The sequence below is a fragment of the Loxodonta africana genome, chromosome 9, assembly GCF_030014295.1.
Source record: "Loxodonta africana isolate mLoxAfr1 chromosome 9, mLoxAfr1.hap2, whole genome shotgun sequence".
Lineage (NCBI taxonomy): Eukaryota > Metazoa > Chordata > Mammalia > Proboscidea > Elephantidae > Loxodonta > Loxodonta africana.
In genome coordinates this window covers 119,981,338-120,004,160 of record NC_087350.1, presented here as the reverse complement: position 1 = coordinate 120,004,160, position 22,823 = coordinate 119,981,338, and the positions used below count along the sequence as shown (strand labels likewise).

The 22,823-nt window shown below is 62.0% G+C and overlaps 1 protein-coding gene across 6 annotated transcripts in view; it reads right to left on the bottom strand.

Moving 5' to 3' along the window:
- Positions 1-375: 375 nt before the first annotated feature.
- RXRA (retinoid X receptor alpha) overlaps positions 376-22,823 on the bottom strand; it is a 104,866-nt gene continuing 82,418 nt past the window's right edge. For 5 of the 6 annotated variants that reach the window (XM_064290630.1, XM_064290633.1, XM_064290629.1 and 2 more), the window contains 6 exons: positions 13,747-13,916; positions 9,299-9,428; positions 8,529-8,661; positions 7,531-7,622; positions 5,617-5,722; positions 376-3,839 (listed from right to left, as the gene is read on the bottom strand). In XM_064290630.1, the coding sequence (XP_064146700.1) occupies positions 3,692-3,839; positions 5,617-5,722; positions 7,531-7,622; positions 8,529-8,661; positions 9,299-9,428; positions 13,747-13,916 (779 nt within the window). In that variant the 3' untranslated portion in view covers positions 376-3,691. The remainder of the gene's footprint in view (positions 3,840-5,616; positions 5,723-7,530; positions 7,623-8,528; positions 8,662-9,298; positions 9,429-13,746; positions 13,917-22,823) is intronic. The other variant, XR_010322881.1, reaches the window with a different exon arrangement.

Genomic DNA, 22,823 nt, shown 5'->3' with positions numbered 1-22,823 from the left:
CTTTGGCGCCTGTGGCCACAATTTCTTAGAGAGCAATCATGTTCGGAAGTCATTTCACAGTCAGACAGAGCCGCAGGGAGACCGCTGGCAATGAGGGCAGGACAACAAGGTTTGAGAAAGTACTCGAAAGGGGAAGAAAACCCGTTTTTACAGTTTCAGGCCCACCCCTGCCCCCAAAGGAAAAAAGACGTATCTGAAGCGGTTTCGTACAAAGCCTTTATGCAGTGTCACAAGGGCCCCTCCCTCTGCTGTCTCCCCGTCCCAACTTTTCTCGAGGACGCTTTCGAAAGCCTCGGTCTCTGGGAGCAGAAACGAAACCAGCCCCCACCCTCCCCCCACCACATCATCCATGTATACATGAGGGATAAAATTACATTTGTACAAAAATAGATTTTTTTTTTTTTTTTTTTACCTTTCCCGATGCTTTAGACATCTTTTCTTTACTCTCTTTACGCATTTGTGACCCTCTCTAAAGTGACAGCTGTGTGTCCCAGCTAAGGCATGGCTAGAGATTGGGAACCTCGAAAGCTGCCTACTCCAAAGCACCCTAAAATAGATGCACCTCCTCGCCTTCAGATGGTCACACGAACCCAGATTTCACCAAAGGAAGGGTCCTTACGTACTTGCTTACACGAAGCAAATGTGTAGGAAAACAGGAAACAGTCTCGATTAAAAATGAACAGTTGGTATGGGCTGCACACGCCACGAGGCCAGGCGTGCGGCTCTCTGAACACGGCGCTTCTCTGCATGGCACATGCGTGTTGACGCCACATGCCTGTGCAACAGGACTGGATGGTGCGCCCTCATCTGTGATGGGGACAACATCAGCTGGCTACCCACTGCCAACACCTTCCGCCAGGCCCTCCCAGAGCCACCACAAGGACGGGGTCAGGGCGTCTCCTCCAGGAAACCCAGGGTGTGGGCTGTCCCCCACAGAGGCCGCGTGCTTCCAGGACCTCTCTGGCCACACCTACGGTGACGAGGGCTAGCGCTGAGACAAGGGCCCTCCGCTGTCAAGTGGTCACCAGCAGGCCAGCTTCCTGGGGGATGTGGGGGAAGCCTGGCTTTGCCCCCCGATGCAGTCGTCCCCTCCTTGGCCAGGGAGCCACCATCCGATGTCAGAGCTGGGGGACGGAAAGCGGCAGTCCTGAGTCCCACGTCATCCAGTCAGGTTGAGAGGGGGCGGTCACAGGGTGGCTAACAAGCTGATGTTAGTGCTATCTTTAGAAAATTAAAGATTGTCCCACCAAATAATAATAATAACAATAATAATTACAAAAAAATCACCGTAATGGAACCAGATTTGTAAGGGTACTAAAAGTCTGGTTAAATAGAAGTCCTACCTCTACTGAGTAACGTGCCACTTTACCCACGCGCCACCTTTTCAAACAGCACTGTAGTTATGACGACAAAACCACGGGCTGGGGGGGACATCTGAAGGAAGTGAGGCAAACGACACAGACACGACGGGGGGCACACAGGGCTGAGCGGGATTTCTGGTGGCACAAGGGGGCCCCCGGTCACCATGCTGGACGCCTAGCTGGCCCAGGGCCAGCATCCAAGTTCCCCAGAAGGCGCCAGCCTCCCCCCGCCCAGCGCCCTGTCCCTGCATCCCGCCAGTGCCCCCCCCCCAAGTCCAAGTGAGGTGTGGGATACTCGGGGAAGGCCCAGGCTGGTGCGAGGCTTGAAGGAGGGTGGTGGGCGTGGCTGCAGAAGGCACCAGAGAGCTGGGTGTGGAGCTGGCTCTCCCACAAGAGGGACATCCCAAAATGGAGTCCCCCAAGAGTGCCTGCACCAATCTTCCAGGCACAGGTGACTTCCAAAGGTGCTGAGGCTTCCTGATGGAGTCTGGAGGGGTGGGGAGGCAAGGGGGCGAGGGTGCCAGGGGCATCCTACCACGGGACAAGGCAAGCAGGGAGCCACAGTTATATGTCTCTCCTGGGCGGGGCAGATCAGAGGGACGAGGAGTTTTGGGATCTGCCTGGGCTCTGCTGGGCTTCACACTCAGCTGGGGTGGGGATGCCTGGCAGGTGGAGAATGGACACTTTTCTCTCCCCCCTGGAAAGCAGCCTCTCCAGCAGCCGCTGCCCTCCCCCTTGAGTCAAAGGAGGCCCCCACAGGGGCACCTCTGCACCAGATGGGGAAACAGCCCCCCACCCCATCCCACGGGCCCAGGCCAGAGAAAGGGGACTGGTGAGGGGCTGCAGAGTGAAGGCAGTTGTTACCGAGCACTCCGTGGGGGACCAAAAAGGCCAGCCCCCTGTGGTCCCCCGTCCAGGGACCCCCGCTGACAAACGCTGGACTCATGGGGTCTGAGACTCAAATATGGACGGTGCCGAGGCCCAAGGGAAGGGGTTACAGTGCAAAGAGGCCAGCCCACCTGAGAAAGCCCTCCACAGCATCAGAGCCCCACCCCGGGAGGCAGAGTGCACCCACCCAGGCTGGGTCTCAGGCTCCGTGGAAGGAGATCCTAGGCTGGACAGGGCTGGGCCCAGGAGGTTAGGTGTCCTGCGCCTCCACCCCAAGCAGGGGTCCAGATGGTACCCATACACAACAGCCCCAAGGAGGCTGGGCTCAGTGGTCCCAGGGTCCCATGAGTCGTCCAGGTAGGGCCAGGAAAGGAGGGGCCAAGAGTGGGCCCACGCCCTAACCAAGCCCTCCCTGCAGGCTGCCCCCACTCTGCCTGTGCCATAAGGCCCTCGCCTGCCCCACACCTCCTGCCTCCCTCCAGACGCCCACAGCTGCTTGGAGACCTTCTGGGGAAAGCCGACCAGCAACCGCTGGTTCCCTGGAGCCTTCCAGGTGACTGGCAAGATAGCTGACCTGTGCAGAGGGAGTTCCAACTGACAAGCCAGGGGAACCCACCTCTGAAGGGCCCAGGTCCCTCCAGGAAGCCACTGAGACTGGGCTAGCCCCCTGGGAACCAGGGACTAGCCTTGGCCCACCATGCAGGTGAAGAGAAGATTCTGGGAGGGAAGGAGAGGCCGGAAGCCACAGTCTGGTAACCACAGGCTGGACATGAATACATGGAGGGAACCAGGACGACGCAGAGAGAAAATTGAGCGGGTGGAAGAGTGGCCTCCAAAACTCCGCATCCCAAGGTCAGCTCGGCTAACTTGCAAGTTATCTTTGGAAAGAGGGCTACTCGCCCCAGCAGTCTGAGAAGGGAGGCATGCTGGCCCCAGACAGCGCCCTCTCATCTTCCTGGGATCAAGTGGAGTCTTCAGCCATGGAATACCGACCACCCCCACCTGTCCCCTCCTGACCCCGGGGATACCCACAGGCTGGCTGGGTGCCAATACTGAGAGGAGGCAAAGAAAGGGCCACTCCAAGCAAAGGAAGGCCACTTGAGCTTAAAAACCAGCAACAAACAGGACCAAGCGACCTGCCCTCCCAGCATCTTCAGCTCCAGAAGCCCTGAGGGCCAGGACGACTCACGGCACCCGCAGACACCCATGAGCAGCAGACCCCTCGCTCCAGCTCCTATGGCTCCTGCTGCTACCCTGGGAGGCTGCTGCCTCGGTCCATAGACAAGAACAGTAAAAACAATGATGACAACACATCTCTTAGGCGTAGCAGTGACAGGCGGCCCCACAGGTCCACACAGGCCAGGCAGAGAGGGCAGGGCTCGGGCTGAGAAGAGCAGCTGGTGGCCGGCGGGGGCCGGGTGGGCGCGGAGGCCGGCCGGGCTCTAAGTCATTTGGTGCGGGGCCTCCAGCATCTCCATGAGGAAGGTGTCAATGGGCGTATCCCCAATGAGTTTGAAGAAGAAGAGGTGTTCCAGGCACTTGAGGCCGATGGAGCGTAGGGCGGGCAGGCGGAGCAAGAGCTTGGCGAACCTGTGGGCAAGGGGTGGGCATGTGAGGTTCCTCCCCCTGCACCCTGGCACCTGGCGGGGTCTCCCTGACCCCGGTGTGCAGCATGAGGCCTGCCTAGTGAGCCTTCCAGGGGGAGGAAGGGCATCTAGGCAGAGAAGCAGAGGAACCAGGGACCCAGAGGAGGGGTTGAAGGGTGCATGGGAGGATCTGGAAGAGGGACAGAAAAATGACAAGGGGCTGGGGACGAAACAGAGGGCAGGGGTAGGCCAATCTAGGCTTCATGTGAAGATTAAGAAATGTAGGCTTTCTCTAAGGGCAATGGGGAGCCACAGCAGGATTTATTGCAGGGGAGAGAGCGGCAGGAATGGATCAGAGCACCAGAGAGCCCTCTGGCTGCAACAGAGAGAACACAGACCGTGGCAGGCAACAGGGAGAGGCAAAGGGGCTGGTGTGAGTGGTGGCGGGATGGGTTGAGTGGGCAGCCCCCAAAGTGACACAGGGCACGGTGGGTGACTGAGGAGTCATCCCACTGCAGGTGGAGCTGCTCCTGAGAAGGGTGGCAGACCTGTGCTCAGCAAGCCCCACCCCCAGCACCTCCACAGAGCTAGGGGGTGCTCAGGAAGGTCCCCCTTGGCCCCTGCCAGGCCCACTCTTCCCCTGAAATAGCTCTGTTGGAAATGGGGCCAGAGGCACAGGCTCTGAGCAGGTCAGCTGATGCCCAGGGACAGCGGGCGGCACCTCTTCTCAGGCCCTGCCCCCTCTGGTGCGTTTCCTGGGGAGGGGCTGGGAAGGGGGAGAGTTTGGGGTGTCCTGGAAGAAGAACATCAGGGTCAGTGGCTCCATGCTCGGAGGCCACAGCTGCTGAGGATGTCGGGTGTCCGTGGTTGGGGGACGAGCACGCACAGTGGGGACAGGCCCGATGCCTCCAGGGCTGTCTCTGCCTGCCTGGCCCTCAGGCACTGCCCCGTCTCCCCGCAGGGCCCTGGGGGGTTTGTTGCGATTAACAAGGTGCTTCACTTCAGGGGAAGCAGCCTGCGCAGACTGAGACACAAGCCCCGTTATAAAGGCAGAAACACAGCCCAGAGGCTGGAGTACAGCCAGGGAACGCGCTGTTTTCCGCTGAGCTGGCGTGGTGGGCTGCGCGGAGGGCGGGTGGCCAGGACAAACAAGGGCCTGCCACCCCTCCCACTGCAGTCCCTCAATTCGGGAAGTTTCACTTTAAACCAAACCAGATGAGGCTGAACTGAGCAGGACACAGTTAACCATGTGTGCGCCAGCACAGGGCAGGGTGGGGCCCCATCTCCTTGTCTGCTTAGCCCCCCACCCACCCAGTGTATAATCCAGAGGCCAGGGGAGACACCCTCAGGAGACTGCAGGCTCAGAACCCCGTGAACCCACTTAAGCTTCACAGCCCTCCCTGACTGCACACTGCGCGCTGGCACCATAGACCAGGAGGGAAACACAGCCCAGCCCTGCGCGCCCTCTAGTGGACAGGTGGGCCATGGGCTGGGACCATCTGTTCTGCACACATTTACAAAGCACCTACTACGCGCGCTCTCTCGGCATCCGTGCAGGGCGTGAACACGCCACGGGCTGCCTTGAGAGGTTCCACGCGCAGAAGAGGAAGGCAGCTTCATCCATCTACGCAGCAAATACAAGTGCCTTCTCCGTGTGGGGGCTCCAGGCCAACCCTTCTGGTGGGTGCCATGCCTGCCTGGACAGGAGGTCAGGACATGCCCGCCCACACACAGTGCTTTAAGGCAGGGTCGGGCAGCCTGGCTTCCAGGCGAGCACTCACCTGCCCGGCTGCTCAGGGTACTTGTGTTTGCAGTAGGCCTCCAGAGATGCATAGACCTTCTCCCTCAGCGCCTCCACTTCAGCCGGGTTCGAAAGCCCCTTGGAGTCTGGAGCAGGAAAGAACACAGGTTAGCAGTAACAGCCCCCCAAATTGGTCCCAGGGACCCAGGCGGTTCCATCTCCCTGGGTGCCCACATACAACAGGGAGCCTATTTTCGGAATTCCAAACTCAGAAACCTGAGCTGCTTCCCCTCCAGGGCCCACCCTGGACCCAGGGCCCCCAGGAGAGTGCCCAGACCTGCAAGGCTTCTCAGTCCATGGGCAGGCACCCCTGCTTTGTGTGTCTCCTGCCTTTCTTTCCTTTTTTTCCACTCCCCCCTTTATTTACTAGCTTTCCAAACACTGAGTGAGTTCCCTAGTTCCCTGAAGGTGACCAGCAAGAGCTGCTATTGTTCGTTAAACCACGATGAACTCAGGGATTTAAACCTAACCAATGTGTTTCAATTAGCTGCAGTTATCATCCTTATTAATACTCAAATTGTCTCAAGTTGGGGCCCAGGGCAGCCTCTTCTTTATGACCTGAGTCCTCCCCAAAATGCCACTTCACCAGGGAGTGCCCAGCGCCCCAGGGGTCCCGCGCCTCTCCACCCAGGTGTCTGTCACTCTCAGGTGTGCTTGTTAAAAGCAAGCTATGTGGAGCAGGCCATGTGGAAGTAGGCCATGAGGTCAGGCACATTGCCCAGCCCAGAGATGGCAACAGCCATGGAGGCTAGAGGGGCCCTCCCCAGCGCAGCTCTGTCCACGGGCCATGGAGTCTCATCCCAGAAATGGGGGGGGGGGCTCTGAGAAGGGCCCCACCCCACTTGTCCCCCGAAGCATTGTTTGGGGTGTAAGGCTGGCACCGTTAGGACATCGGCCTAAACCACGGGGTCTCTGCACCTCAGCACTGCCCACCCAAAGGTGGGAATTCTCAGGCGGCGCTTTGGGCCCAGAACACTCGGCCGAGACCCCATTGGTGCCACTAATGACAATGGGGTCCCTGGCCCCCACTCCTTGCAGGGCCACCAAAGCTCCACACAAACCAAGCGTCGATGTTCACTGAGCAGCCTCGTGACGCAGGCCCAGTGGCTCTGCCCATTTAAAGAGAACACAGAGGCTCAGGGGGCTGCACTGCCCAAGGAGGGAGCCCGCGAGTGGGGCGGAGGGGGGCCGTCCGGTAGAGCCGGGCGGGGGTCGGGAGGTCAGGGCAGGGGCTGGGAGAGCGGGCCCGGGAGGGGCGGGGAGATTGGTGCTAGGAGGGGCGAGGAGGGGTCCGGGCGGGGCGGGGCGAGGTCTGGGCGGGGGCGGGGCGGGGTCTGGGCGGGGCGAGGCGGGGTCTGGGCGGGGCGAGGTGGGGTCTGGGAGGGGCGGGGTCTGGGCGGGGCGGGAGGGGTCTGGGTAGAGCAGGGAGCCGGGAGGGGTTGGGGCCTAGGAGAAGCGGGAAGCCGGGAGGGGTGGGGCGGGGCCGGGAGATTGGGGCCTGGAGATAAGGGCGGGGGCGGGGGAGAGGTGGAGCGGGATCTTGGAGCCGTGGGGCGGGGCCTAGGGGGACAGGAAGGGTTGGGAGGGGCGGGGCGGAGCTGGGAGGGGTGGGGCGGGGCGGGGTCTGAGCGGGGTGGGGCGGGGCCTGGGCGGGGTGAGGCGGGGTCTGGGTGGGGTGCGGTCTGAGTGGGGCGGGGCCTGGGCAGGGTAAGGTCTGGGCGGGGTGAGGCGGGGTCTGGGTGGGGTGAGATCTGGGCGGGGCGAGGTGGGGCCTGGGCTGGGCGGGGCCTGGGCGGGGTGAGATCTGGGCGGGGCGAGGTGTGGTCTGGGTGGGGCGGGGCCTGGGCGTGTGAGGTCTGGGCGGGCGAGGCGGGGTCGGGAGGGGCGGACGTACCGGGGTTGAAGAGGACAATGGCCCGCAGACAGCCCAGCTCCGTCTTGTCCATCTGCATGTCCCTCATCTTGGACACGAGCTCCGTCAACACCCTGCGGGAGGCAGACGCCCAGTCAGTGGCCCCACGCCCTCGCCAGGACCCGCGAAACACGACCTGGGGAGCGGCGTGGCACTGCGGGGCAGCTGGAGAGGGCGAGGCCGAGCCGGGATCCTGCCCAGAAAGACCCAGAGGGAGGCGTCGCCGCGCCAGCACCGTCCAGACCTTGCAGGGGTGGGCCTCCTCTCACTCCTGAGTCTCTACCTGCCAGACCTGGGGATCAAGGGGGGCCTCATGGTGGCTGGGCAGAGGAGAGCCTGGCTAGATGCTGGGGTCAGGCCACTGCCGAGCCCCCCCCCCCCGCCCCACCCCGGAGATCCAGCAATGCCCCTCTTCGGCCCTTCCCGCTGATAATCAGGCCCAGAATGACCAGGGTGCATGGGTTCAGGGGGGCTAGCACTCCAGAGAGCAACTTGGAGACAGAGGGACCCTGGAGTCTATGTGCCTGCCTTAGCCAGCCCACCCTCTGGGTGACAGGCACAGAGATGCTGGCAGAGAAGCCATGTGTGCAGGGCCAGGACACAGGCACGAAGCAGCAGGGCATGGCTTAAGGAAATGGCCTGCGCAGGCCACCAGGGGCTGCGAGGGCTTTACAGCCACGGACGTGTCAAAACAGAAACGTTCTTAGGAAATTATCTACAGTAGAATTGATTTCTGTTTTTAAAAAAAGTGCATATTTTCTTTCCACGGATAAATACACAGGGTTAAAAAAAAAAAAAGAATTGGAAAAAGCTAAACCAGAACCTTAACCGGTTATCTGGTTAAGTGGTCATCGAGTCTCCCCAGATGCCCGATCAGGAGGGCGTCGTCTTCTCCCCATGTGTCTCTGTGCCCCTACATTCCCCAGGAAGACCATGGAGACCCAGCACAGAACGTGTGCTGCCCGGTGACCGCCGCCCACCTGTCGAAGATGGCGCCGACGCCTGCGCTGTGGGCGCTGTTGCGATGGACGTGCAGGCCGGTGGCGAGCAGGATGCCGTCCTTCACGGTGATGGAGCGGTGGGAGAAGGAGGCAATGAGCAGCTCATTCCAACCTGGGGGTGACAGGGCACCGTGTCTCAGGGCCGTCCACTCCAGCCCCTACCCGGCCCCCACACAGCACGAGCCATCAGAGGCCCATCTTGGCAGATAGCTTCCCAAAGTGGGCTTGGGGAACCCTGGCAGGTGCAAAGACACACCACCACCCTCCCCACGGACAAGGCTTTTCCCACCTGCTGGGCATTTCTAGAGAGCCTGAGGATTAGCTGAGCCCCGAGGACCCGCAACATTAGGTATTCTGAACCTGGGGGCTCGGGGGGCAGATAGGAACCCCAAAACTGAGGCAGAGCCGGTGGACATATACCTTCTGGGCAGAACGTGCAGCACACTCTGAGAGGAGTTGGGACCCACGGTCACACGGGGTCATGCTCCTCTGGCCCCAAGAGGGCAGGAGCCCACCGGGCATCCGGCAAGCACTGGTCAGGACCCGCCCTCCCCATGCAGCCCGTGTGATCGTGGCTGGGGCAGAAGCCAGGTCCAGCGCCCTAACCTCACACCCCAATAGCCTCAGGTGGCAGGAGTGACCAGGATGTGCCTCCCTCAGCCCCTGAGGTAGGCCACAGCAGCTCCAAGAATGTCCCCCTCTCCCATCCTCCTCACACCCACCCCAGCCCCCAAGCCACCAGCACCTACCTGCCCGCAGCAGGATGACCTGATCGTCCAGTGGCAGCTCCGAGAAGTGCGGGACCCGCTTGGCCCACTCTACCAGGGTGAAGAGCTGCTTGTCTGCCGCCTGGCAGATGTTGGTGACGGGGTCATTCGGCTACATGGAGAGAGAGTACCACGGTCAGGACCACACACTGGTGCATTTACGGGAGTCCAGGCCAGGCCCTGTCCCACAGCTTCACCCACATCGAGGCTGAACAGCAGCCCTCAGAGACACGACGTCCTGAACCAGAACCTGTGACTGTGTCGCCTTTCACGGCAACAAGGACTTTGCAGAGGAGACTAGGATCCTGAGATGGGGGTGTGCCGGATCACCTGGTGGGCCCAACAATCACGAGGGTCCTTGTAAGAGGGGGGCAGGAGGGGCAGAGGCAGAGAGATGGAGGACAGAGCAGACGTTGGAGAAGAGGAGCTGCTGTGCTGCTGGCCTGGAAGGTGTGGGACAGGGCCCTGAGCCCAGGAGTATGGGTGTCTCTAGGACTGAGGGCCCTGAGCCCAGGAGTGTGGGTGGCCTCTAGGACTGAGGGGCTCTGAGCCCAGAAGTGTGGGTGGCCTCTAGGACTGAGGGGCTCTGAGCCCAGGAGTGCAGGTACCTCTAGAAATGAGGGACCCTGAGCCCAGGAGTGTGGGCACCTCTAGGACTGAGGGGCTCTGAGCCCAGGAGTGCACGTACCTCTAGAAATGAGGGACCCTGAGCCCAGGAGTGCGGAACCCTCTAGGACTGAGGGGCCCTGAGCCCAGGAGTGTGGGTGCCTCTAGGAATGAGGGGCCCTGAGCCCAGGAGTGTAGGTACCTCTAGGACTGAGGGGCCCTGAGCCCAGCAGTGTGGGCAGCCTTTCGCAGCCAGATAAGGTCAGGACACAGATTGCCTGCAGGAGTCTCCAAAGGAACCAGCCTTGACTCCGGCCCAGTGAGGCTAAATTCTAACTTGACTCCAGACTGTGAGATAATGTAGGTGTACTGCTTTATATTCAGATTCTGTGGTCATTTGATACAGCGGCAATAGGATCTGATATGACCCATGTCACGCCCATCGCAGCTCTGGGGGCAGGGGCACAGGGACCCATGTACAGAGAAGAAAGCTGAGGCCTGAGGGATGAGTTGAGGTCACGGGCAGGCAGAGCTGGGCAGGCCAGGCTCCACAGCACCTCTGGTCCGTCATGTGGCCCACCATGCAGGCAGGGGACAGCTGTTGTGTCCACGGTTTGTAACAGACGAGGAGGTGAGAGTGCAGGGAAGGCCAGTGACAGCCAAGACACAGGGCCGTCAGACAGGCGGCATCAGAGGCACTCCCGGTACGTTCTAGACAGAGGGAACCATCCAGTCATTCTCATAGACAAGGGAACCCACGCGGGCCTCAGGGACAAGGAAGACTGCTCTCCAGCTCCTGGCCAGCAGGTCCGGGGCGTGGGGAGAGGACAGATACACCCCCATCCCCGATGGTGCGGCTGCAGGGTCAACACCCAGGAACCGGACACAGGAATCCCTCACTCCAGAGACCGCAGGGTAGCTGGTCAGAGGAGAAAACGCCTCCCTCCAAGACTTCCTGTGACAGAAACCATCTGTTCTTCAGCAGACGTTCAGTCTAAACACGCTGAGCCTGCTTAAAGGACTGTGGGGGGCTCAAGAAGTGGCCAATGACAAACGGGGGCGTCAAGGCTGCTGCGGGGCTGGGCAGAGGAGGGGCTGAGGGGGAGGGGCTGAGGTGACAGAGGGAACCTGGAGAAGTGGTAGGCCTGACGGGGAGCCCCTAGAGTGGGCAGCGGACAGGGTCAGGGGTGGCCCAGAGGAGGGGTATCCAGGCCAAGTGGGGTACTGAGGGCTAAGGCTCCCTGGTGGAGAAGGGGCTGTGGAGCCCCAGCACTGCCCGCCACCTCTGCTGTGTGGCCCAGCAAGGGCTGGAATCCTCACTCAGAGACCAAACGGGCCTCCTTGGACAGCAAGTGTGAAAAGAGTCCCCAGCCCATGCTCAGGACTGGACCAACCACCCGTCCCCAGGGGAATATCAGTGAGTGGACCCACCACCCGTCCCCAGGGTGATAACGCCAGGGGAATGTCGGTGAGTGGACTGTCCACCTGTCCCCAGGGGTGATAATGCTAGGGGAACACCAATGAGTGAACCAACAGCCCGCCCCCAGGGTGATAACACCAGGGAAAGTCAGTGAGTGGACTGTTCACCTGTCACCAGGGGTGATAACTCGAAGGGAATGCTGGTGAGTGAACTGACTGCCCATTCCCAGGGATGATAACAGGACCCGGAGCTCGAGGGACACCACCACTGCAGCCGTGATGCTTAGGGGCTACCTCTCCCTGGCGCAGCCTGCCCAACAGGGAAGGGGCCTAGTCATCCTTTCCCAGAAGGAGGACCCTGGCCAACCAACAAGGAGGACTCGGTTGAGGTTAGAAACCCATGGAGCAGGCAGCAAGCCAGCCTGGACTCAGAGCAGCCCGCCCGGCTTGGGCTCTGGGCCTGCCCATCCTCCTCTGACGGGAGCAGGTGGCAGACGGCTTCCCAACAGCATCCTTGCTCAGCACAAGCCAGAGCAGGCACCCCGTCGGACTCTCACTCTTCCTCGGAGCATCCTTACTCAGCACAAGCCAGAGCAGGCACCCCGTCGGACTCTCACTCTTCCTCAGAGCACCTGGCCCAGGAGGGCCTCACAGCTGACATTTGGGCCCCTGCCTTGGGTCTGCTGGGCAGGACCACAGGCTGGGCAGACCTGGCCATGGTCAAACCAGGGCTGGGCATTGCTCTGGTCACCAACTGGGGTGGGGTGGTCATTCTGCAACCAGAAGGCAGCTCTCCCAGAGAGATTGGCTGCGGGGACCCATGTGTCCTCTCTGGTGGGCTGTCCTGGCTCATGACCAGTGGAGGGCTGAGAGGGGCTGTGCTCCTGGGTGCACCAGTGCCCCTTCATGGGGCGTAGGGAAGCACGGGTGGGCAGTGACCAAGCCACGGGGACCTAGGTTGCAGGAGCCTCAAGAGCAGATGGGGGGCTCACCTCAGATGGGACAGGGTAGTCGGGTGAGAACCATCGGGGCTCTGGAGGGCAGTGTGAGGTCGGGGTGCTGGGCCCCTAGAGGAGAGTGGGTACCAGCTGCCACCCCCGGCTTCATGGGGGAGATTGAAGGCCATACCCCTCACTCTGCAATCGCCAGGAGCTAATGGCCACGAAGGGAGACACAGGCTCTGAGCCCATGAAGCAGGGGCTAGGCTCCCTGGCAGGGGCACAGGGCCGCTCCCTAGGAAGTATCCCCTGGGCTGAGTGCCCTGTGCTGCGAGCAGAGGCCCTGAGAGGAGTGGGCGCATCTGTCCCTGGGGGCAGGAGGAGTGAGGCTGACGGACTCAGGGTCGGCCTGGACAAGATCTCCGTGACAGCCAGAGCGTTAAACCCAGCTCCAAACTCAAGTGAGAGAGGCAGATACAAGACTGGGCACAACCCTGACCACAACCTGGGGCAGAAGCAACGCCCCCAACCAACTGCACAACAGGCCAAAGGCAGCAGGAGCCTTGAGGGTGAATGCAGACAAATGTCACCTGCCCGGCTGGGGATGGCCCCATCACAGGCCTGCAGCAAACGTCCACAGGGCTTGCCCCGGGAGAGCTGACCAGGGGCCCTGACCCCAGAGCCACCAGGCCCCTAATGCCCTGGGGCAGGAGTGCTCAGATGGCACAGTGGAAGCCAGAGGGCAGCTTCGTTTGCAGGCAGACACCGTGATGGGAAGGGGACCCCCACGTGAGGGCCAGAGGCTCTGGCTCAGCCCAGGAGAGCACCTGGGGAAGGGCTGCAGCCCACCTACCTATCACCTTGAGGCTGTTGGGGACAGAGGGGGCAAGGTGGTCTGGGAGGACAGAGGCCCAACCAGGGAGGCAATTCCAAGGACACCTCCCACAGAACCCCCAAGAAAAGGGGCCAGTGCTGGGGCAGGTAGTTAGAGGGAGGTGACCACTGGGCAGATGTGGAGCGGGCACCTGCTCTTATGGCTCACAGGGCTGCTTGTCAGGAGCTCCCTCTATACCAGGTGCCTGTTGACAGGGGGCTCAGGGCACAGGGTGAGGGGCTAGGACTGCCTGACAGCAACATGTGACCCGGCAGCCTGCAGGCCCCCACCTGGCCTCCCCAGAAGGGCATCCGCTCAGCTCGGAGCAGGGTCCTGCTGGGCCCTGGGGGCCTGTCAGTGAACACAGGGCCCAGGCATCACAGAGGGGCAACAGGGAGGGCAGGGCTGCAGGGCAGGAACCGAGCCCCTCGAGAACCGACTGAGCCACCTGGACACGGCCAGGGCGAGAAAGCCCTGCCCACGGAGCGGCCCAGGGGAGGGCAAGCACTGTGCAGGGCCGGTGGGGCTGTGCACAGCCGGTGGGGTACAGAGGCCCCCGGGGGCGGGGGCCCGAGTGGGGGACAGGCACTCACCGAGCTGGGGTTCAGCCCCACAGTCGCCTCCACGTATGTTTCTGTCTTGGGCTCCACGGCCAGCTCAGCCTCCAGGATCTTCTCCACGGGCATGTCCTCATTGGCAGTGCCAGCGGACTCCACCTCATTCTCATTGCGGTCCTTACCCCGCTGCCGTTCCTCCTGCACAGCTACAACCACAAGGGGGGTGGGGAGGGGGATGGTTAGCCCGTGCCCAACACCAGCACCCAGCGAGGCCGGTCAGTGCCAGCTCTGAGCCTATGCACCCAGCACCTGCCCCACAGGGCCCCGGACCCCCGCCCACCTCCTCCACATCCTCAGAGAACCCAGAACTGTCCCACCCACCTCATGCTAATCCATCTCAGCACTGATGCCAGGAGCCCCCAGGCCAGCCAGAGGCTGGGGGAGAGGGCCCCACTCTTACGGAGCCAGCAGTTCAGGACCGATCCCAGCAGAGGGAGAAGAGCTTTGATGGGCATAGAGTCAGGGAAAGTGAGGGAGGCTTCCTGAAAGAAGTGGCACTGAGACCGGAGAAGGAGGCCAAACAGGGACAACGTAGACGCAGAGGAAGCAGCCTGCGCAAAAGCCCGGAGCCGGGGCAGAACACGCTCCTTATAAGGATCAGCCCGCGCAGAAGTTGACGGGGAGACAGGACAGGGACAGGACTCTGAGGAGGGTAAGGTCCGACGGCAACAGGATGCGTGAGTGTGTCTCAGCAACATATGGGGCTCCCATATGTAGCCTCCCAGCTACATATGGGGGCGCTATGGGGAGACCAGAGTTGGAGGGCCAAACTTGGCATGAGGCAGGCGGTGGCCTGGGTAGCCTCCAGGCCGGCCAGGGGGAGCAGGGACGGGATGCAGAGGACTAGTCAGGCTGTGGTGCAGTTTCCGGTATCCCAAGAAGAAAAGCCAGTGGGGAGCAGACCAAGAGGGAAGGATTCGTTTCAACACCAACCCCTCAGAGCCCCACACAGGAGGAAAGGCCAAGGCATCTCTGATGGGCGTTTCCAGGCCACAGACTTCCAAGCCTGTGCAGCCCAGGTCCCTATTTCCCAGGAGGGGGTCCACAGCAGGCCTGAGCCAGCACTGGAGCATAGCACCAGGCTGCAGACCCCCACCCAGAGCACCCACAGGCCACGGTGATGGCTACAGGGCCCTGAGCCCCCTGGGCTGACCCCATGCCCACCCTCTGCTCTCTGGTGGGTACAGTAGGACTGAGCAGAGAGCACCCCTATGTGGCTGGCTCCACCTGGCCCCTGAGCAGCAGCAGGGTGTGACCACGGCGAAGCCGCCAGGAAACAGCCAGCTCCAGGGGTCCAGGCAGAGTACAGCGAGCAAATACTACGATATTTCAGGGAAGGAAACAAGACCTCCAGGCCCACCTGCGAGGTTCAGGTCAGCTGATGCCGACAGTAGCTGGGCTCCGGCCCACTGCCCGGCCTCCGGCCAGCTCTGGAGACAGGGCTCACAGAAGAGGCCTAAGGCTGGAGCCTCCCCAACCCCCCAGCCAGATGCTACCCGGGTAGGCTGGAGGCTGGGGTCTGACCTCCCTCAGCCCACCCCCCAACCCACATGGACTTGCCTCTCCTTCCCCACCTGGACGTCTGACCTGTCTAGAGCTACGTCCCCACAGCCGAATCCCAGCCTCCACGCCCCCGATCCTGCCACCCTGCCCTGCACTCTACGACCCTGACTCCCTAGCACCGGACACAGACGCCCACTCCCACCTGCCAAACCTGTCCACTGCCAACCATGGCCACCACCCTCCTCCCACCTCCCACCTCCCACCTCTTGTCCTTCACAGGGGCATCTGCTCTCCAGCTTCCTTGTGAAATTGAACCCCAGCTCTGTCAGGCCCACCTCCAGGGAGCCCCCAAGTCCCACCCACTGCCCGGTGGGCCCATCCCCCTCCCAGGACTCCACCCTTGGCCATACCTCCCTCCCACAGGCACTCCAGGCACTTGGGACTGCTCCCAGCTCATCTGGGGCATCCACACCAGAGTCCAGGAGGGCCAGGCTGCACACAGCCTGGACGGTACTTTACAGAGCCCCCAAGGAGCGCCCCTCTCCTTGATGCTCCCGACCCCCATGGGCAGTGGCTGTGAACGAGCTGCCCCAATGCCACCACACCCTTCCCTCTGCTGCTTCACGACACCACCCCACAGCTCTGGGGGGAAGGTCCTTCATCACCCCCATTTTACAGACGAAGAATCCGAGACACAGAGAGGAGAAGGACCTGTCCGAGCGAGTGACTGGCAGAGCTGGAGAAGCAGCCAGGCCCCAGGGGTCCCCAAAGCATGCCCTGAATCCACACACCTCACTTCCCCTCAGTGAGGGCTCTTGGCTCGCTCCCGGGAAAGCCCCTGCTTCCACGGCCACCAGTACTCTCTAACAACCGGGGACACACGGGACACTGCCCCTCCTCCTGCTGCACACTGTCTGTCAGCCTGCCTGGGCAGTGATCCCTGACACACGCCCCCTTCTCCTTTCTGGTGCCAAGTCCCAGGACAGAGCCTTCCAGAGGGCATCATGCAGCCTCGACAGGGCTTCCCACGCGCCCTAACCTCTCTGGGCCTCAGGCCAGATTCGTCCCTCCCCACCCAGGACCTCTCTGTCGACGGCAGCATTGTCCACCGTCCACCCTGCAGAACCTCCAGCCCTGCCCTGGGCTCTGAGGCCTGAGCTGCAGGGAGGCCTCACTGGCCTCCCCGCCCTCCGGGGTGGCCTCATCCACCTGCATCCAGCCTGCACCGCACGGCTGCTCAGAGTCCCCCAGAGCGGGCCCCACATCCTTCCTGAGTTGACAGTCCGAGCTCCACAAGCCCCCACAGGACAAGCTTGAGGGGGAGAAGTTCCATCCACGTGGCGAGATTCAAGGGCAGGAGGCGCGCCAACCCTGCACATCACACCAGCTGGGCCCAGGCGCCAAGCACGAGCCCGGAGTTGGCACTTTTGTAAGCTTGGCCCTTCTGGAAAATCTGGCAGCAGCTGGGCGGCTCAGGAGCCTGGAGCCAGCAGGCAGGTGGTGAGGAGCCCACCAGACCTCAGAAGGCCAGTCTGGCCTGGCCTCTCCCGCCCAGGCCTCCGAGACACTCCTGCCACAGCCGCTCAAGCACAGCAGGGCTAACATGTCACCTTCCCCAGTGTCACCACGGAGGGCATGGTCATGGGATCCAGGACAGCCAACCCCACGACCTGAGCGTCCTGTGAGGCAAGAGGCCCCTGCACATGTGGACCTCGGCCCACACATCTGGGACAGCACTCAGGGCGACAGGGACCAGACGAAGACCCTGAAGGTGGGCCCCAGCTGAGAGGCATACGTCTTAGCTCCTCATGCCACCAGGTGGGGAAACTGAGGCCCAGAAACCCAAGGAAGTGTGGCTTCATTCTCAGCCCAGAGGGAGCACGAAGCTGTAGTCGGACCCCCCCAGCCCTGCTCTGCCCCAGGTAGCCATGTGGTGCTCCCTAACCACTCTGGGCCTCGGCTTCCCTGTCTGCAGGACAAGAGCCACGGCACCTTCCTTCCGGATGAGTCCACAGGCGTGCTGCAGGCCTCGGTGGCCATCACTTTGTCACTGGGCCTGAGGGGGCTTACCTAGGGCATAGGAGCCCAGGTGAGGGTGGCCACTGGTGTGGGTCACTGGAGCTGGCAGGGGCAGCGGGCAGCTTGTGGGGCTCCTGGGCACCTGCATCCTCGGCAGGGCGGCCGGGAATTAATTAGCAAATGTTTTGCAAAGCACTTTGAAGCCACCAAGAGCCCCGCAGCCCTGAGCAGCATCGTTGTAAATATTATGGTTTTATTTATAGACGGCGGGCGGCAGGCCTGGAGAGTGGGCTTACGCTTTGCCAGCTCAATCACCTTCGAGACAGAGTCGTGTTGACTTCTGCTGCACTGGCGCCGGGAAGCCTCACCTCGGGCGGGAGGCGTCTGTAAACACAGCACCGTGTTATCCTGCGGCTCCCAGCCTTGGGTGCGAGGGCGGAGGGTGGCAGGGGAAGGGGCCAGAAAGGCACTGCTGGGCAGCTGGGATGCCCTGGGTTAAGTCCTCCCCATGGAGGTCCACGAGACAGGCGAGCCGGACCCCGGCCCAGGAGGATTGCTCCTCCAGCAGCCGTCAGCCAAGCATGTGCCCGGGAGGGGGGTGGCTCCTCCGTAGTAGACAAGACCCCACTATAACCAGATCCCTGACATCAGGAGACACACTGGCACTGGACTCGGCACAGCAGCCCCCCGGCCAGAGTGTGGTGTCTCCACCCGCTGGCGCCCCCACCACTAACTTCCCTGGGGCCAAGCAGGACACCAGAGGTGATGAGCAGAAAGCCCTGGTTGGGGCGTCCTCAGAGACCGCCCACTGGGCGGGTCCTTCCCCATGACTTATCCAGGCCCCACTGGGTCACAGCCAGGGCCGGGCCCTGGGAAGGCCAGGACTGGACCTGCCCACGACAGCTCCACTTCAGGACAGCCAACTAAGACCCAGAGAGGGGTGTCCTGCAAACTCACACAGTGAGTTCCCGTCCTGTCGGCTCCGAGGACGTATCCCTCCTCCCCCCAAGGGAAGACACGCACCTGCACATGAGAAGGGTACACGCACAGGCGTGGCTACTGTGACTCAACCCACCATGGACAACGCACAGTGCCACACCTCCCGGGGTCTTCCCAGCAAGCCTGTGAGGACCTTGCTGGTCACTCCACCACACAGATGAGGAAACTGAGGCTTACGGCAGCAAAGTTACTGTGCAATGTCTCCAAGCCAGAGAGCACCACGGTGGCCCTCAAGGCCAGCCAGGGCTTCCCCATAGCAGAAGCGTGTGGGGCCACACAAAGCCTGTGCACATGCGCGCACACACGCGCGCGCACACACACACACACACACAGAGAGGACACTGCCGCTTCCTCACTGGCGTTCTCAAGAGCCAGGGCACAGGGAGCAGGAAGCAGAAGGAGGCAGGAAGGAAACAGGGAGAGGCCATCCTGAAGGAGGAGAGGGAGAGGAGCCAGGGCTAGTGTCAGCCCAGGGCGGGAGCCAGGTCTCCCCGAGCTGGCCAGGAGCCCCCTGAGGGTAGGGCTCATCTCTCCCATAAGACTGGGGTGCCTGCAAACCAACACCAAACCAAACCCACTGCCGTCACGTTAATTTCAACGCCTAGCAACCCTAGAGGACAGAGCAGAACTGTACCGCAGGCTTTCCAAGGCTGTAATCTTTACGGAAGCAGACCCCCACACCTTTCTCCTGCAGAGCGACTGGTGGGTTTCAACCACCAAACTCTGGGTTAGCAGCTGAGCACTTAACCACTACACCACCAGGGCGCCTCTGGGGGTGCCTATAAAAAAAAAAAACCAAACCCACTGCAGTCGAGTTGATTCCAATTCATAGGGACCCTATAGAACAGAGTAGAACTGCCCGATAAGAGTTTCCAAGGAGCACCTGGTGGATTCAAACTGCCAACCTCTTGGTTAGCAGCTGTAGCACTTAACCACTACGCCACCAGGGTTTCCAGGGGGTGCCTGTAGGCCCCCTCAAAGCCATGCAGGGTATTCTAGACCCAGGTCTCAGCTCCCTGTCCTCAGGCCCGCTCCCCACCATGCCCCCCGGAATGCTGCAGAACGAGTCCAGGGTGGTTGCTTGTGTGCACAGGCCCTGCCGTTGCCCAACCCAAGATGCTATCGGCCTGCGACAGCCCTTTTTAGCCAGTGCAATCAGAGGTGGGGCAGAGGTCTGCCTGCCCGAGCCTGGGCAGGGCAGCCCCTCCTATGCAGTGCTGACCCATGCATCCCAGGGCCCTTCCTGCAGTCAGCCTGCCCCGGCCAGTCCACCTCACACTGTGCCAGGCCACAGTGCCCTGTGCAAGCCTCAGGTTCCTCAACTGTAACGGGGTGTGATCACCAGGCCTCTGGGGGGTTGTGTGGCATCAAGGCCAGTCTGCGCAGCTGGCCACCTGACTGGCATTAAGAAGGTAGGCAGGACCTCAGGGCTGACACCCCATGCCTTATGCAGCCAGCCACCCTGACTACCCCTGGAGCCCTCCTCGAAACAGTTGGCCCAGGAAGCAGGCACAGGAGGTCTGCGTTTCAGACCTTGCTCTGTGGGGGGTCGCAGGCACCACCCGACCACCTCCCAACCCATGTCCTGTGCTTTGGCAGCACCGAGGTGCCGCGTGGCTGCAGGCTACAGGTAACACATGGGCTGCACCGTGGAGCTGCCACTGCAGTGCACAGTGGTGGTGGTGGGGGGGTGCTCCCACCCTGCCAAGGACAGACATTGGCAACAGAGCCCATTTAGCACATGGGCTTACCCATGCCTGGCCGCCCACACTGAGTAGGGGCCACCAGAGGCACCCCCGCTAGGGAGGCACCGTTTTACGGCTGTGTTTGGGGCGTGAAAGGGCCTCGTGGGAGGGTTTTTACTGCACATTCACGACTTTTAAATCTAGCTGAGACAAAAGGCGGGATCCCTGCTGGACCAGGTATTTATCTCACAGCCCATAAACCAGGTCTCGCTGCCCACACTGCCAGGGAACGGCCAGCGCACCAGAGGTGCCCATCAGACGTGGATTGGAGGCAAGGCACGGTGTGGGGGCCGCCCAGGGCTCAGGGCAGCCGGCAGAGTGCTGGTGGGGGGGCCTGCTCAGGTACCCACCTCTCTGCATCCCATCTCTCGGCCTTGTGTGGTGGCAGCGGCACTGCACCCACAGTGAGCAGGAGGGCCTGGAGGTCCGGCTGGGGCCTGGCATGGGCCCCTACACGTGCTTACACGAGACCCGGGACACAGAGCAGGGCTGGGCTGAAGGTTGGCTCTGCAGTCCCCTGGGTGTGACACGAGGCCCGGGACACAGAGCAGGGCTGGACTGAAGGTTGGTTCTGCAGTCCCCTGGGTGTGACGGGGCTCCACCCACAGGCCCCTGGCCCCTGGAGGGTCCCTGTCTGAGGCTGAGGAGCACTGTTCTCCTTCACTGTGGACACTGGGGCCTGTACACAGCCTGTTCCCCGCAACCGGCATGCAGCCCCTGCCTGACACCCCATCCTCCAGGCGTCAGCCAGACACCCCTCCGCCTGCCCAGGCCTTGCTGACGCTCCCCACCACAGGGGCCACAGGGGGCTAGGGCCCATACCTCAACGAGGGTCTGCCTCCTTCCCACACACTCATGCTCTTCCCCTTACCCTGGACACCCAACAGGTCCTGCCTCCCTGCCCATGTACACATGAGACCGTGGCCTGCCTCACACATGTGGCCAGCCCTCCCTGACACAGGGAGCCCAAGGAGCTGGAGGTGGACGCACACCTCCCAGCCAGACACCCCCTCAGCCCTCTCACCACTGAAAAGGGACAAGATGTGGACTGGGAGCTGACCCAGCTGTGTGACCCTGGGCAAGCCCCTGGCCCCTCTGGGCCTCGGTTTCTCCATCTGCACAGTGAAGGGCAGGCCTGACAAGTTCTCAGCACCCCATGAACCCCGTGTCCCAGTAAGAAAAGCCCCGCCCAGGCCCACGGGCTTCCCTCGCTGCGGGCTCCGCACGGCAGGTCCACAGCCCTCCAGCCACCCTCCCACAGCCCCTTCGAGCACTGCCAGCTGCAGCCCTGACTTGGTCATGCCAGGGACCATGGCGACAAAGAGACTTGGGCCACCCTGCACTTCCTGCCCCCTCCCACAGTCCCCGCCCAGCCTGGCAGCCCCTCAGGAAGGAAGTCCCTCAGGAACACAGGGCCCAGCTGGGGTTTCAGCTTCTCAGCAAGAACAACTGAGGTTGTACAAGCACGAAAAAATCCAAAAAGAAAAAACACTTAAAAATCCAGTCGCCCACCAACGCACGTGAGGCTGCCCCCCAGGGTGAGACGTCAGCTCCTGTGAGCTGGGGTGCGGAGAGACCTCAGGGTGGGACATCAGGCCACGCTCGGCCCGTGGAGGCTGGGGGGCGGGAAGTGAGACGAACCGCCAGCCACATGCAGGCCACCACAGGAGAGCCAGACCACCCTGGTCCCTGAAGAACCTTCCAATCCCACAAGGCCGAGGGCCTGAGCCTGGGCTCGACAAACCACAGGTCAACCATGACTGCCCTGTACCCACAACCAGCCATCAAAGAGTGCGTGCAAACCACACACAAAAGAATCTCCTCAGAGTGAGGAGCTACCAAGCCTAAGGGAGAAACGGAATACCGGATGGGGACACTGAGGCCCAGGGACAGCAAGGGCTGGGACGTGGGCTGGGACACAGGTCGGCTCGAATGTGACAAACTCAGCGAGCACACAAGTATGTCTTCTGTGATCCCCATCCTCCATCACCCGCAGAACGGCCGTCAGTAAAATGGGCTCAGACATCCAAGGCAATGTGGCCCGCCCGAGGCTCTGGTCCCACTGATGAAGGGCCTCTGAGCACTGCTGCCCCAAGGACAGGGACTGGAACAAGGCCAGGACCATCCCACATCCACCTGAACATGGGACATGTCCTAATGGTCTCTGATCTGCCCACCAGAACCAACCATGCAGGCCCCAAGGCACCTGCCCTCCTGAGTTCCAGGTGCCTACGTCTCACCTGCAGCCCTGGCTCACTAAGTGTCTGCCCAGGAAGCCCCTTGCCCTGGCCCCCTGAGCCCACCTGCTGGACCAGGCCCACTCCGCCCCTGCCAATCACCACCTGGCCCCACCTGACTAGTGGCAGGCCCCAGTTGGCTTTGTCTCTTCCAGAACCCCAGGGTCAGGCATACAGCAGGCATTCAGTAAAGACTAGTGAGAGCCAAGTGAGGCTGTGGGGGGAGGTGCTGGCACTGAGCCAGACTCCAGGTAGGTCCCAGAGGCCCCACCCCATTAGAGGAAAGCAAAGGGCTGTCACCTAGAAAAGAAGGCAGCATTTGGTCACCCCTCAACCTGGCTCCAACACAGACCAGGCAGCACGCAGGCCCTAGGGGCCATCCTCGAGGGCATAGCGCCCCCTCCCTGTGGCCCTGGGGACACCCTGGAGGGCACAGCCTCCCTGCACATGGCCCTGGGGGTGCCCTGGAGGGTACAGTCCCCCTGCACATGGCTCTGGGGGGCGACCTGGAGTGTACAGCCCCCTGCACATGGCCCGGGGGGGAGGAATG